Source organism: Mastacembelus armatus, chromosome 9, assembly GCF_900324485.2.
Source record: "Mastacembelus armatus chromosome 9, fMasArm1.2, whole genome shotgun sequence".
NCBI classification, from domain to species: domain Eukaryota; kingdom Metazoa; phylum Chordata; class Actinopteri; order Synbranchiformes; family Mastacembelidae; genus Mastacembelus; species Mastacembelus armatus.
The window spans coordinates 14,959,211-14,975,569 of NC_046641.1; the positions used below are offsets into that span (position 1 = coordinate 14,959,211).

A 16,359-nucleotide genomic window follows, 5' to 3' on the forward strand; every position below is an offset into this window, starting at 1 on the left:
GGAATTTAGCTTACACTCTAGTATGACCTTTTGCAATTTGGACTGTAAATGTAAATTTAAATCTCTAAATGTAAGATTTAAGATCCTATTGATAATTTCTGATTTCCCTCTATGCCATATGTACGTTATTTATTTTTTGCTTTCAAAAAATGTCTATTCAGTGCAACATTTTAACTTAATCCTTTATTGCAGGTTAATGACAGAGCTGATAGAACAAAATCATCTTTTTTCATAATCTCAGACAAACATAATGTTCACATTGATACACAACCAAAAACATGCTTACTCATGTATTTAAGGCACTTTTTTATAGAATCTGTTGAAAAGCAGCAAACATTTGCTCCCAGGATGGAATTCAAACCATCAAAAGCTTGAAAGATTAAAGAGTAATGTGAAATCTTTTCCATGAGCTTTTTTTTTTTTTTTTTGGTTACACTGATCCTTAATGGCAGTGGAAATGTTATTAACAGACCAAAATACACACAGCACAGAGTAACAGGTGAGATCCATGACATTATGAAGGAGGGGGAGGAGGATTACTGCCATACAAGTCAATTTACAGATTTTTTTTCCAATTTATGAACATTACTGATCCCAATTTCAGATAAAAACAGAAAATATCTCACTGGGACCCTCCAGCACATGTCATCCAGCAGGGAATAACAGTTAAATACATGTTACACTGCCTCAATGAGATACATGAACCCAATCTGTGTCTAGGTGTGACACAGCTCCAAGCTGCCACAGAATGTTTCCAATTCCTTTGGGGGATTTTGAAGGAGTAATGTAGATAAAGTTAAAATCTCAAGACATATAAATCTTTTAATCTGCACATGTGCTTTAATTTTAAGTTTAAATGGGTTAAACATATTTGTACATCTGTAATGTGTTTCTTAAGATTTAGGTCCCTTTTCCACTATGCCATTCAGCCCACAGTGTGCAATGCTCCAAGACAAATTCCTTGCATGTGGAAATGTACTTGGTAAAGCAGGTGAACTATAAAATGCATTAATACAATGCTTTGAAATTCACACTCATGTGATGCACAAGGTTTGTGAATGAGGTGATTGTACTAAATAATAGAACTAAAATGGAGTTACCTTTGGAAACAGCAGCAAATCCATTTTAGGTCTGTAATAAAACTCCAAAAGGTTCCACAACACCCACAAACCCAAAGGAAGATAATGAAGATGTTTCAACAGAGCTGGCTCAGTCTGAGTCCTCATCATCCAAATACTCTTCAGCATTGCTATGTGTGCGGGTGACACCTGTTACAAGAGAAACAGGTAATGACAGGTATACTGCTGTATTTTAGAGCCTATTTTTATCTTGGAAACGTTTACAATAATACACAAGTCTGCTATTTAACCTGTTACAGTAATAATACAGCACTTATCTAAAATAAAATAAACATCACTCAACCAAACAGTACAGTTTCTGTCACTCTTTCTTGATTTAACATGAGTAGCATCGATTTCCCTAATAGTCTAAATATCCTCAAAGTAGACACAATGCAAACCTTTGTTTCTAGTCAATACCTACATTATAATATAAAGTAACTGGATACAAAAGATATCCGTTGAATTTAACTAAGCATAAGCCTAATATCAGTGCAGATAAAGGCAAACTATCTTTATGTAAACCACATGCAAACATGGACCATGTGTCCTGATCACTGAACAAGCTTTCAAAATCATCGTTACACTGGTAAACATCTTAACCAGCACTTTCAGTGTCAATCATGCAGAACAACATAAATGGCAATATAATTACTTATTTTTTACCCATTTCACTTTATTACAAACAGAGAGAAGGGGACAGTACTAGTGCCTACTTCAGTTATCACCTCACAGCTAATGACTAACTGAGCCAAATAAAAACCTAAGAGCTGGGAGTATGCACGCACATACATCCAACACAGAAAAGCAGTCTATACTAATGGTACTTGAGTTTAAAAGCCTCCACATCTCTTATCCCTCATACAACTTTTCTAACAAGAATCTGTGTCGAACCTGTTTGCCAAGGGCCTAACCCCTAAAAACATCCTACCTGACCATGTCTATTATATCTACTTCATGCCATTTACACAACACACAGGAACAGGACATGGAAAATACTGTCACAGTGTGGAAATAAATAATTACTCATTTTAATAGATTTTATACCATAAATTCAGACTAACGAAAAAAAGTAAGTATTTCATGTAATGGCTTGACTAATGATCCCCTCATAGGGCAGAAATGTAATGTATAACATTTAACTGCACTAGGATTGCATTTGCTAACCATTTTCAAATGTTTTTAAAAAATACCTCATTTGTTTGGAACTCAATTTGGTTTTAATCTTATTTAATCCTTCAGCTGGACAGTTGCTTCCATCCACAGTCAACTCCAGCTGAGTGCTCAATAAAAAAAAATTGATTTTTTTCTTCCCTGTGTGTGTGTGTGTGTGTGCAGCCTCTCCCAGTGCTGCTGCGTGTGAGTGGTGCAAGCCTGCCACATAGTGGCAGCTGTACTTACTGCTTCCCTGCTTTCTTTTGAGAAGTGAAGCACACTGAGCGTTGGTGGCCATTTCCAGAGCCAGCTTGTTCTCATTGTTCCTGATGTCTGTCCTCGCATCTGAAACAAACACACTCAACTAAAAAAAACTAGAAACTACGCAAAAACAGGCACAAAAATAAACAAAATGATGACAGTAGCCAGTTAATGTTTCCTCAATATGACAATGCAGTCTCATATTCTGACCTGTTTTAATTTCCATCCAAATCAATTTATAAAACCAAACATAACACGTGGCCAGATACTCACCCTTGTTCAGCAACATTTCCACGATGTCAGAATAACCCTTCCAGGCAGCAGCATGTATTGCTGTGTCTCCTAGTTTATTCTGAAACACAAAACATTACCCTCACTAACAAGGATTAACACTGACATTTACCTAATCTGTGTGATTATAACAGCAAGCTGGGACCTAAACCAGAGTTAGTTTGTTTCACATTGTCACAGGGGCACACACGCACACACGCGCGTGTGTGTGTGTGTGCGCGCGCGCACGCGCGTGTGTGATATTTCAGTTTTTCTTTTTTAATAAATTTGCAAAAATTTCTACATTTCTGTTTTTTTCTGTCAAGATGGGGTGCTGAGTGTACATTAATGAGAAATAAAATGAACTTTTTTGATTTTGGCAAATGGCTGCAATGACACAAAGAGTGAAAAATTTAGAGGGGTCTGAATACTTTCCGTACCCACTGTACATCATCATCTGGTCTCTGTGCACTTCTAATTCCCTAGTTAAATATGAGATCTGGCTCCAGTTTGTTTCCTTGGTACTCCCTGCTCATGCTTCTACACCAAGTGCAGCATGACAAACTGTCTATAACATGGTATCAATAGTCTCCTTAAACAGAGGAACTCCTCTTCTGTCTGTCAGTGGCATTATCATCTGACCTGACTAAAGATTTACAGTTAGGTTTGTATATGCTGGGACAGTGATAAGCTTTGTGCCAATTGGCCCCTGTACACCAGCACAGTGATTTTGAATTGAAACAATGTGTGACCAAAGTGAAGACTTTCAGCTTTAATTCAAAGGGATTGACAAAGGTGTGGCATGAAATGGGATATTCTACACTGGCCAAGTCAGTCACCTTATCTCAGCCTGACAGAGCATGCATTTAACTTACTGTAGACAAAACTGAAACCAGAAATAAGCAACAGCAGAAGTCCTAGCAAATTATCTCAAAGGAGGAAACTCAGCATTTGGTAATTTCCATTGGTTCCAGATGTCAGGCAGTCATTGGCTACAAAGGATTTTCAACCATGTATTAAATCCTTTATTTTTAATTATGGTAAGTTGTATAATTCCTAAATAGATAAAGCCACACATTTCAAGTGTTTTAAATTCAATGTGGTGGTGTAGAGGCCAAATGGCAAATAACTTGTCCCAGTATGTATGAACCCAACTGTAAATGCTTCACCAATCTAGGAGTCAAGATGCCTGAACTGCAGGTGGGTGACAAAGTAAAGGAAAAACCAACATAAAGTGTCTTTGTCCCATCATCACTATCATTTTGGCATAGGTTCTCCAAGTCTCTCAAACTCTACTAAGGGAATAAACATTCATTTGATGTTTTTATTTCTTTGTACCTGCTTCAGGTAGAAACACAAAATTTTGACTAGTCTGCTTATTTTTTGTGTCTTGATGTCATGACTTGCTTTTGCTAGTTAATATTCACCCAGTCTAAATAAATCAATAACATAGGGTAGATATCTACCCCTGCAGGTGAAAATCTGTGTGTGCGTCTATTCATCAGGTCAGCTCAAGGTCAGTGTAAATGCAGCCACTAGTGACTCATTTAGTCAGAAATTCTGAATGGTTTGCTATCACTGTGCTCTGATCCTGAGCTCTAGAGGTTTTCCATTTTCACCACACCATCGTGCTGCAGGTCTTGCAAGGTGAAATGTGTGTTAGCGAGATTACTGCTGTGTCTGAATATGTTTCTAACATATCTTACCTGCTGGTTGAGCTCCACATTTGGCTGGCTTAGCAACAGCTCCACCACATCTGATGCAGGAAAAAAAAAAGAGAAGTTTGAGCAACAGATTGAGAAGATTTTTTAAAGTATCACATAACATTCAGGAACAATGAAAAGGCAGAGAAGAACTGCAACACTTTCACAAGACAACTTCATCTTTTTTTGTAATACACTTCTCACATAAAACCAATCAGTTTTTGTCACAATTACAGATTACACAAATACAGCTTTGAGGCAGATGCTGCTTAGGTACAACTGCATATCGGCATTTGTTAGAAGACAGACCACTATTTCTTCCACTACCAAAAAAAAACAAAAACAAATTAGTCTTATGTACCTTTATGTCCTCCGTGGCATCCCCAGTAGAGAGCAGTGTTTCCCGCTTTATCCAGCCCATTGATTCCAACCCTGTTCTCTACACATTCCCTTAGCCAGCTCAAATTGCCTGTTTACATGCACAAGTGTGCAAAGCGAAACAAAGCACATAATTCCCAAATTACACAAACCACATAAAGGTACTTCTGTAAGAACAAATGTCACAAAAGTAAAATAAATTAATAAAAATACAAGGAAGCGTTCAAATATGTTAAGTGTTTTACCTCGTTTGGCTGCTTCATGCATTGGATTGTCAATAGACTCTGCCTGTTCAGCCACTGGTTGGGGGGTGGGGAGAAATGTAAGACAATAGTGAATTGCCTAAGATTCAGGAGAATTACAAGATCTGCAGTAAGATTTTGGTCACCATATGCATATAATGAGGTTCAAAGTTGCCCCTTCTGTGTTACCTACTCACCATAGTTACTTGGAATTAGCCCCGTCCTTCCTCTGCAGGTCCCTTTCCACCAATTAGTGTCACTCTGTGCATAATAGCAATGAAGAAATCTTTGGGTTGTTTTTTTTTCCAATTTATAAACAATGACAGAAGGGGAACAAATGAAAAATAGAAAAAAAACTCCGCCAAAGGAAGAAATAAAATGCAACACTGAGAAAATTTAGATTCAAACTGAACTGGACATGACTTAAGAGAAAGACGGCAGGTTTATGTGTGAGGTTTTACATACTGTGTCTGAAATGTACAAGATGTCTCCTTCTTCAAAGTACAGCTCATCTGGCTGGAAAAAAATGGAAGTAAATTTTACTGATCTGTCAGTGTCTCAGAAAGTATAATGCATTCACAGTATTTTGACCTCAAGACTGACTTCTGTGTTACATTTCACCTCTGCTCTTCCCCTTTTTTCTCTGCTGTTCACCACCAATGGAAAGAACATTTTAAAGCTACATTTTAATGCACTTTAGTCTGTGGACAATGAGGGTTAATGATTGAGGAATATTTATTTTTATTTCAACTTCAACGATTTAAATGATTACTTCATTAAGCAATCAAAAATTTTATAATGATTTCAGTCATTCACTGATTCCAGCTTCTCAAATGTTGGATCTGCTTCTTCTTACTTGATGCTGTTAAATAAGTGATTAGACAAAACAAGCAATTTGAAGACATCACCTTGGGCTCTGAGCAAAGAAAACATTCTTCATTAACAGACTAAGCTATTGATAATAATCTTCAAAGTACTATTACTATTGGTACTTTGAAGGCCACCTCCAGCCTTTATTCAGTGGAGGAACATCTTGAGACTTTATTGCAATTCTTGTTTTAAAGTTTCTCCAATAGCTACTTTAACCCTAGAGCTAAACATGAAAACGATTAAATGTAATACTTCAATAATAATGATAAAAAGAATGACTGGCCTCCAACTATTGTCCACTGAGGTATTTTAGTAATTTCTCCTGTAGTGGTGGCATGTACAGTATTATTCTACATCAGTTGAGACTGTGTCTGAGACTGTGCAAGATCTTGTAGATTCACAGCAGCAATTGTTTTGTAGACAGAAATCTACACAATATGGGAACTCTACAGTTGACTACAGCTTCATGTACTGAAATCCATGCAAGATGATGCCAAATTAATTCATAAACAAAATGTTCTTACCGTTCTGGGGTCAAAGGTGAACAATGCTCTGAAAACCTTGACTTGGCCTAGCAAAGAGCAAACAGATTATACGTTAGATGAAATATTCTTAGACTGTTTGTGGTAAGTTAACCGCATTCCTGTATGTAGTGCAGTGAACACAGCACAGTGAATGTACATGGACACGGTGACATCAAAGCCACTTCGCAGCCCTGCAGAATATTTAAATGATGTTCACAATGAGCCCAATGTGCTCACAAAGTGCACACACTGTAGTATGAATGTGGTTTACTCCTCTTTTTAAGAGCACAAAAAAGAAGCAAAGTATGACATTACTAATCACCTCACTCTACCAACACCAAATAGCATCTAACAGCTTTTTATTTTTATGTGCAGTACAGGGACATAAACACAGAGTTAATGTGTGTGGCCCTGAGGTAACAGCCCTCGGGCCATGTGGTAATTCCCAGTGGTGGTAGCTCTGCTGCTGGAATGCTACCAGAGTAGTCATCGTAGCTCACAGCTGAAGTAGATGATAAATACCTACCAAAGATCTTAAATGACAGTGAATATTCCTACTAGCTACTTATTACCTAAAAAGTTTAATACAGGTAATAATGAGCTTGTTATTTGGAAAGTAACAACTATGACCATACCAAATCTCATTTAGCACTAATGCAGAAGCAATGAAATTTTTCTGATTTGCAAATAAACATGACACACCGCATCACTCCACTGACATCCCTTTCAAAGAATCATCTTGATTTACATACCCTCATTGGCTATGCCTGTACGCTTCAAATTAGGTTTAACTGAAGGAAATTTTAACATTACAGTATGAACAAGCTTTTTACTCTGTGATTTTTTATGGTTTCTGATATTTTTAGTTCATCAAGGAATGTTTTAAGCAAGTTGAGGTTTTGCAGAAATTACTCTCTTGCTTGCAGAAATTACTCTCTTGCTTGTTGTTTTTATTTCAGTTCTGCCAGCTGTGCGGCACGTTGTAACTTTCGCCATGTGTTGTACGAAAAAAAAGAGTTTTACCAGTTTTACCAGTGCTACATATGAGACATTATTTCTTCTTACATAACATTTATCTTTGTTCCTCTTGTTAATCAAAAACAGAAGAAAACGTTGCAAGATTCATAATTCCCAAAAGCCAGAATTTAAACGAAGTGTAATAAAGATGCTGATGAATCACAAAGGGTTTATTTTAAGACTTAGATGCATTTGCAGTAATATTTTATCCCAGACATATAACAGAGGGTAAGTGTCTTCACTGTATGCTGACTGCTTTAGCTACCAGGCTTAAACGTTGGACGGTTTTGATTCCCCTCTGCTGTTACTCAGGGTTTTCAGTTTAACGAACACACTGCCTCAGTGTGTCAGAATGAGAGCGGCTGAGCTTCGGCACAAGCCCAGCTCTGTTCACTACAGCAGGCATGTCTACTCTGCAGGCCTGGTCATGCTGCTTAAAACACATGAATGCCTGTGCTGACGAGTCCAGAATCTCCTTGCATAATGGAGCCTCAGGCACATGCAAGGATTTCTTTAAGCAAAAAAGCAAAAAAGAGAAGAAAAACTGAACCCCAAGCAAAATAATGTCAGCATTTTTTATTTAGTTTGGGATATCTGATAAATTCCAACTGTGTTATTTTATTCCAGTAGCTGTAGTCTAAAATATTAACTATAATGTTTTAAAAACAGAAAACACACACGCATATGGGTCTTTAATGTTGCCTTATAAAATTCTGGATAACACAAAAACCTAATCACAAAACCTGATTCCTCCCATGAAGTATCAATAGTACATTGCTAACATTATGTGTGGCCATACCAAGAAAAGGTGATTGGAGCACATGAAAATGCAAAAAAGATCTCTTTTATCTATTATTTTTAATATCTGCCAATTATTATTAACGAATTACCGTAACTATTTTTGCTATTTAAAAAAAAAAGATGATAATCACAACTTCGCAGAGTTGAATGTGACATCTTCAAATATCTTGTTTTGTCTGACCATCTAAGGATATGCAGGATTTATCATTATTAATCAATTAATTAACTTATTGCTGCTGCTCTAAATTTGATCTTTGTAGAGAAATTCTATTTTTTGCTTTTCTCTCCAAAAATCACTTTAGTGGGATGAAAACCATCCAACATGGAGATCTACAGTAGGGGCTTTGATTTAAAGAAGTGCCCCCTGATGTTGACTGTCTCATTTATCATTCTCATTTATTTATCAGATATGGCCTTCAAACCCTTCATTACCACATACAGCATAAACATATGTAACTACATATGTAGCCCCTATATCTTATTCTGGGATGATTCTTTTGAAAATATGCCTTTCACTTTCACAATTATATTTCTCTTCATGAATTACTGCATATGCCAAGCCACATCAGCTGGGTCTACATGAAGCACTGACAACCCACTGTGACTGAAAGCGCTCCAACTGAATCTGCGTAGGCCGATGAGAAGGTCAACGATCTCACCTGCCATCACAACCAGGTGAGGTGTCAAGCAGATAACTCATGAATAACCAAGAACACTATGCAGGACCATCATTTGAGTTTTGTGCTGTTTTCAAAGTGCACATTCAGCAGGCAAAACATCACTTACAGATGTCTCCTGAAATGCCCATGTTTATGCTCTGACATCGCAGGGACTTCATAGTGAAGATGGTTTATTGGTTTCTTGTGAATCTTCCTTCACACCTTATCTGTGGCTGCCTCAGATACTAAAAAAAATATGTCCTGAAAGTATACACTCAGCTGCCAGCTTATTAGGTACGCCTGACTAAAATCTGTGTAGTCTAACACAACAGTTCTGCAATAATCCTCTCTCCATGAGGGTCATCATGTACAGTTTATGCAGAAATGGTCTCCATCAATATTCGAAACACTTCTCAGCTGAAGGCAATAAAACATAGTAGCACTACAACCACATGAAGTTCAGTTAAATGACTTCAGTTTATTTACTTCCTTTATTGTAATGCTTTATTTCTCGAACACATGTTTCTCCTCATAACCATTTTTTAAAATTATCATTTTGGAGGTGAAGTACTTCAGTTATGATGACACTGCATGATAATTCACTTTAAACTGAGTATTTGTGGGTTTTGATTTTGGGTCAAACAAGATGAGATATTTGAAGAGGTCCCCTTCAGCTCAGCAATATATATGTAGGGCAACTTATCTTGGTGATCAAACAATGATCTGCTTATTAGTCACCAATGGAAATAATTGTTAGTTGCAGCCAGAATGTTTTCATTGTATTAGCCCACTGCTGGGATGCATTTGTCTTTGCTTGGAAAGATTTTTGTGTAAGTAGGAAAAATAAAACAAAAAAACATAGTCATCATATTATCTAATCCCCAAACAGCTGCACAGAGTACAGGAGTGTACAGGAAGTTAACACTGATGTCACTGACCACGCATATCAACAATCAGATCATAACCTGCGACCTAAAGCCCTGTAAGCCTGAATGAATTACAGTACCCTGCAGGAACAGGGAAGTGACAGAGGCCTGGTGCTGAGATCTGGGTCCCCTGTCAACCAGCAGAGAAAGATCACAAGTAAATCAGCTCCACTGTGTCTTTGTCCGGCCAGTAACACTGCTAATGTTCCTAATTAAACTTTATGACCGTTCTCTCCGCTGGGTGATGAAAGTTTCCCAGACAAACGATAAAAATCAGCCGTCTTTCACTCAGCGGCCGCCCATAAAGCTGACGCCGACAACAATGTGTGCTGTCCACGGAAAAACACAGAGCTAAAGTTTTAACTACAAAACCTGGTCGTGTCAGTCTTACCTGGCTTGGCCGGCTTGGGAGGAGGCTTCGACATTTTCGGGACTCGAAGATAAATGAAAACAAAACACGCTGTGTGTTGTTTGGGACAGAAACGTCGCTAAACTGTGCAGCACTTTGCTCTCACTACCAATGAGGAAGTTGGGTTAGGCGGCGGAAAGGTCGGCCTGCGCATGCGCTAAACACGAGCGTCTGTTTCTTTTCTACTGTTCAGTACTATTCTGTCAGTTCTATTCTGTTCGGTTCTATTCAGTTCTATTGTGCTCAATTCTATTCTATTCTATTCAGTTCTATAATTGCTGCAGATTTATCGTTTATTCCAGTTCTATTGCTCATATAAATCTTTCCAAAATTATATATAAAACTCGACAGTGCACTAAGAACAAATACATTTTTCAATAATTACCAAGCGTGACTTAATCTTGAACATTTTGGAAATATTAGTGTTACAAGCTACAAAAATGACGTTTTGTGAAGTAAAGGTCCACATTTATTATGGAACTAAGTTTCCTCTGCTATAAATATATTATTGACAGTTGCAACAAACCAAACTGCTGGGAATCGGTTGTGTTTTGATTGTGTTTTAATTGCGGATAGATCTCCAGTTTAAACACACATGCATGTATTAGGAGGCCCGCGTTTTAGAGTATACTAGTAGTCTTTAGTAGTGTACTTTTTTCTTAATGGGCAGGTCGTGAGTGACGTAGAAACTTCATCGGCGAATTACGAGCGTGCAACTGCGGAAAAGAGCTTTTGTAGCAGCAGCCGATAACAGTCAGCTATAGTCAGTCAAAGATTCTATATAGAGTCTTAGATAATTTGCCAACAGGACTAGACTTTTAGTTTATTTATTGTTATATTAGAAACTGCAGTGAACAACACGACAAGACAAAATGAGGACTCTTGTTGTAGGAATAGGCGGGTGAGTTGGGACCTTTGTAAACAATATGTGGCTACATTGACCAACTTTTATTGCTGTCCTTGTGCTATTCTGCCTTCAGATAACCTGTTGGACTGCATTGTTTATGCAAAAGTGGTTCACAACTCAGGGGATCTTAAGAATAATAAGCAACTCACTACTTTTAGAATTACTGTTCATTATTTAACCAGACAGGCTGTTTTCAGATTTCTGAAATCTTAGTGCTTAATGATGTAAGTGAGACAAGACCACAGGGTCTGTCTTGAGAGGTGCACAAATAAACTTAAATTGCAAATGAATGTTGGCAGCAGGGACACCATCAGATCAATACAGCAGGAGACAACCATGTGGGGCTAATGTCACTGATGTCTGATAAGAGTGGGTCACTCTGTGGAGTCACACTGACAACTGTCCTGTTTTTCTTTCTGACATTAAATCACTGGACAGAGCTGCTGGCAAGTATTGTGAAAAGAAAGGATTAATTAAACAAACTAGGCATACATGAATGCACTTCACCACCACAGCAGCAAGGTGTAAAGTTAACCCACCAGATTTCAAAAAAGCCGTATGTTTAGTTGGTTTTACGTTTCCATTTAAAGAGCTTAAAGCACATAGTTATCTTTTACAGGAAGTAGATTCTACTATTTTGAAGCTGGAGAGAAAAATAATTGACACCTGTTGCATCTTTAAACTTTATAGCGGCTGTTCTAAACGATATGTACTATTTTTCTTTTAGGATGACCAATGGAGGGAAATCTACTCTTTCCAAGGGTCTACACCAGCAGATACCCAACAGCTTCATCATTGCACAGGATACATATTTTAAGGTATAGGCTGTTTTTTTTTTTTTAAATTATGTCACTGCTTTTACACTTTTGCTGTCACAGTGGAAATGCTTGAGTGATCATAGTGGATGCTTTTTTCTTCAAGGATGATTCTGAGGTACCAGTGGACAGCAACGGCTTTAAGCAATATGACAGTAAGTAACCCTTATTTGATTCTTTGTTAATCAGTTATTTAATTTTGCAACATGATTTAAAATGCTCAATTATAAGTGAGTTTTAAATCCTTCATTCACTTCTGCCCTATGACCTTTACTAACTATTAGATTCAGACACACATGTTTTTGGTGGACCTGAATCCCAGCCATTCATTTGAAAATGATCCAGATTCCACCTGGATGAATACATGATTGTAATTACCATTGAGGGAGATTAAGGTTAAATATTTTTTCCGGGAACCTCAAAATGGGAAGGTTCTACAAATGTGCAAAGGCCTCTTTTAATTATATTATAAGTATACTACTTTTAGGCCAAAAAAGAAATAAAAGTGTGAGCAATGTGGACATTCTAATCTAATCCCTGCTCTAAGACAACAATAGGTAGCAAGAAAATAAAATTCCATATATTACGGAAATTCTGATCTTAGGCAGTTTTGTATAAATTTTATGAAGTTGTTGAGGAAATGAAATGTCAGATCTAATCACAGGGCTGACACATAGAGACAGACAAACATTCACAGTCACATTTGCACTTACAGGTAACTTAGTGTTGCCAATTAGCCAGAGCCAAAACTTCATGTCTTTGGACTGTGGAGAAAACCCGGAGAAAACCCACACAGACATGGGGAGAACATGCAAACTTCACACAGAAAGGCCCCGGCTTTGAATGGGATTTGAACCTGGAACCTTCTTGTTGTGAGCTGACAGTGCTACTCATACCCATTAAATTAAAAAAAAAAGATTATTTGAACCTTATGAAATAACATGTTATCTTTAATAAACATTAGTGTATGGCCATTTCTCAACAACATGACCGCATGGTCATTTTAACACACAAAATTATTCTCTTCTATAATTTTTCTTCACAAGATGAAAAATCAAATTTGTGAACAATGGACAAAGTGCATGTGAACATCTTGGAAAATGCCTGCGTGTGTTGTAAACACATTGCATTCTGTGTAAGTGCTCGATGCCCTCCACATGGACACCATGTTGAGTGAGGTGAATTCATGGCGAAGAGATGCCAAGTCATTCCTGAGACAGCAAGGCCTGAACCCTGAACACACAGCAGTGACAGAGGATATGGAGGTGTACGTGCTGATAGTGGATGGTTTCCTCATTTTCAACCACAGGTACATGAGGAAGGATTTAGTGATGTTACTGTGTTTACTTCAGTTACAACTTCAGCATATAAAATCCTAAGATTTCAGAAATAATAACTATGTTTTTCAGGTCAGGATCAGGTTAAGACTTTATTTTAATTGACAGTTTTTTAGAAAGACTGACTCTTCCCTAGGATTTATTTGATGATATGACAACTTACTTCAAAATATTAGTAATATGATGTCCCAAGTAGTAATACTACATCTCTCAGCTGGTAGTTTTGTGTTTTAACTTTCCAGGCCTCTGAATGAGCTATTCAACAAACGATACTTCTTGGAGATACCTTATGATGTCTGCAAAAGGAGACGAAGGTGTCAGATTTTCCTCCTTTTTTTTGCTGTTTAACCTCTGAATGGTGTTTGTGTCATTACATGAAATATAAGAGCTGTTTACCTCTTTATGTTTTCATCTCTTTTTGTTTGTGTCATTACATGAAATATAAGAGCTGTTTACCTCTTTATGTTTTCATCTCTTTTTGTTTGTGTCATTACATGAAATATGAGAGCTGTTTACCTCTTTATGTTTTCATCTTTTTTGACAGTTTGAGGGTGTACTCGCCTCCTGATCCTCCTGGGTACTTCGATGGACATGTCTGGCCAATGTACCTAAAAAACCGTCAGGAGATGGAGAGCATGCTGTCTGAAATTGGTGTGTGTACCACTACAGCGTACCACTATATTTAACTGGATACCTTTTTTGAATGAAAATTATGGTGACACTTTTGATTGTGATTTGGTTGATTTGGATGCAATAAGGGTCTTTAGCTCAACGATAAAAGATACATGCTGAAACAATTTCTGACCTATTTTTAATGTCCAGGGGGTACATAATTGGATACTGTAAGTGCTATTTTTATGTTCAATATCTGTTTTTTTCAGTATTTCTGAATGGGCTGAAGCCAGAGGAGGAGCTGCTGGCTACTGTGCACAGAGATGTTTGTCAGGAAATAGAAAGGTTGAAAGGTAAGATGCAGTAAGGCTGGGATGTGATTGAGACAGTTTCTTATTTTGGGTCCCTCTGGTAGATAAACTTCAAAGTACAACAAAATGTCTTTCTAAAGCACATTGCGTTGTGGGAAAATATACCACAGCGCACTCAAAAATGATGTTTTTAATATGTATACTGACCTAATAACTAGAATTTTAAAATATTTTGTTTGCAGAAAAATACTGAAATGGCTGGAAGATGGAGAGTGCTGCTGCCATGGATATTTGGAAAATTCTTCTTTTGGGCCATTGTCTGACTGAAAGGACCAAACCAAGTGTTTCATTGGTCTTGTGTGAATATGCTGATGTCTGTGTAGTTTCTAAAACCGAAAAACAGTAGAGAATTAATAGATGTTGTAGCATCAGAAGTTTGAAACTGGTGAGAACCTACTACACCAGTGACTCTTAATGTCAGTATTATAATTAAAAAAAACTTAAATATAAGATATTTACTGTAAGAGGATAATGTTGAATACATTGAACAGATGTAATGCTTACAATGTAGGATTTTCAAAAACGGACTCTTTTATCTATACAAAAATATACATATAGTTATTGTATTAATGCAACTTCACGTAACCAAATACCTAAAGTCTGTTTCATTGTTTAGGGTCAATTAAGACTTTTTCATCAGATCTTAATTTTACATTTACAATTGAATATTACAAATATACTGTATATAAAAAAAGATCTTTGCATTCTGTGGTTGACTTTGCTCAGTGTGGATCCATTAAAACAGCTGCTGGTTTGGAACAGCTGCAGACAAGTGGTAACTCTTTAACCTCAATTTGTCTCCTCCTTGTGGCTGAATCTGATTCACTGGAGACACTCAAGTGGCTAACTTCATAATACTCTCTACAGAACTATATGACAGAACACAAAGGTTTATCAAATTCTGATTATGAATAAATAATAAGAAAAGACACATCAGGACTGAAAGTCAATAATGTTTTTGTTATAATTAATTTGTATGATTATTCTGTTTAATCTAGTTGCATGTTTTTGGGAACAAGGGCTAAACTAAAAGCTCGGTAATGTCATTGTTCACCTGTTTTCCAAGTTCCTATGAAGTGAAATGCACACATTAGACCACACATGGCATTCTTTTATATGCAGATACCCATGACATTACAAACACCAGCAATACACAGCAATAACATAGTCACAAGTCAGTAGTTTGTGGTAATGTGATTGAAAAAACATTTAAATATAAAATATGTTATAAGTAAATGGTTCATTTTACAAAACAGAGGCCTAAACTGATAATAATGCTATATCATGTGGAGTTTTTTACTACCAATTATGTGGAGGAGCAAGGTTTTGTTGAGTAGGTTCTTCGTTTTGTTGCATCAGTAGTCTATCAGCAATCCCATGACACACATGCACACTATGAACACACAGTTGACTTAATGCATTTTTCTGCTGATTCCAGTTATTCCACTAATGTGTTTTGATCTAACTTGGAAATATAATCTGAGGACACAACATTTCATTACCAAATGAAACCAGAGCATCAACAGGTAGGCTGGTGTTTGTAACTTCATACATCTGAAAGTCAATAATTTTATATTTTTAGATTATTGGTCCTAAAGTTTAAAATTTTATTTGGCATATAGGAAAATATTTGTTTCTCATTTGACTCATCTAGGCTAGAGTGGATACTTACATTAAACAAATGACTAATTTCAGCCTCTATGATAAAACCGAAAACCTTTTATAAAATTACCTTAACTATGTCTGATTACTAGCATTTAACCACATCACGTGGTCTTCATGAGTGGATGAATTTTGTTGAGCTGTTATGAGAAACTTGATTCCTGTTGCACAATCCATGCACAGATGTTATCTGTAACTGCTTTGCTTTCAGCAGTTTTGTTTTAGAAAGTACTGCACCAGTAAGATTTTAATGTCAATAGATTTGACTTTTATTTTATAGGAGTCAGTATAGCAGCCAGAAGAAAAGCCCTCTCAAAGCATT

The 16,359-nt window shown here is 36.9% G+C and overlaps 2 protein-coding genes across 2 annotated transcripts; one reads left to right on the top strand and one right to left on the bottom strand.

Annotated features, from left to right (window-relative positions):
- Positions 1-164: 164 nt before the first annotated feature.
- On the bottom strand, positions 165-10,468 carry ostf1 (osteoclast stimulating factor 1). The gene is made up of 10 exons (XM_026322059.1): positions 10,316-10,468; positions 6,522-6,568; positions 5,593-5,643; positions 5,325-5,388; positions 5,131-5,184; positions 4,869-4,976; positions 4,511-4,560; positions 2,808-2,886; positions 2,520-2,618; positions 165-1,268 (listed from the first exon to the last, which is right to left on the bottom strand). Exons 1-10 carry the CDS (start codon positions 10,347-10,349, stop codon positions 1,210-1,212), a joined length of 645 nt encoding a protein of 214 aa, XP_026177844.1. The 5' UTR covers positions 10,350-10,468; the 3' UTR covers positions 165-1,209.
- A 597-nt stretch (positions 10,469-11,065) lies between these two features.
- On the top strand, positions 11,066-15,306 carry nmrk1 (nicotinamide riboside kinase 1). The gene is made up of 8 exons (XM_026321774.1): positions 11,066-11,234; positions 11,968-12,058; positions 12,162-12,210; positions 13,196-13,364; positions 13,635-13,706; positions 13,937-14,043; positions 14,274-14,357; positions 14,558-15,306. Exons 1-8 carry the CDS (start codon positions 11,206-11,208, stop codon positions 14,566-14,568), a joined length of 612 nt encoding a protein of 203 aa, XP_026177559.1. The 5' UTR covers positions 11,066-11,205; the 3' UTR covers positions 14,569-15,306.
- Positions 15,307-16,359: the final 1,053 nt, after the last annotated feature.

What these genes read in the sequence shown, in the direction of transcription:
- ostf1 (XM_026322059.1), bottom strand. Translation starts at nt 10,349, where the DNA reads ATGTCGAAGCCTCCTCCCAAGCCGGCCAAGCCAG. An exon ending in ATGTGGAGCTCAACCAGCAG is followed by an intron (nt 2,887 to 4,510) that starts GTAAGATATGTT and finishes TTTGTGTTTCAG; the next exon opens with AATAAACTAGGAGACACAGC. An exon ending in GGAAATGTTGCTGAACAAGG is followed by an intron (nt 2,619 to 2,807) that starts GTGAGTATCTGG and finishes TGTTTGTTTCAG; the next exon opens with ATGCGAGGACAGACATCAGG.
- nmrk1 (XM_026321774.1), top strand. Translation starts at nt 11,206, where the DNA reads ATGAGGACTCTTGTTGTAGGAATAGGCGG. An exon ending in TTCCTCATTTTCAACCACAG is followed by an intron (nt 13,365 to 13,634) that starts GTACATGAGGAA and finishes TTAACTTTCCAG; the next exon opens with GCCTCTGAATGAGCTATTCA. An exon ending in GTCTGCAAAAGGAGACGAAG is followed by an intron (nt 13,707 to 13,936) that starts GTGTCAGATTTT and finishes CTTTTTTGACAG; the next exon opens with TTTGAGGGTGTACTCGCCTC.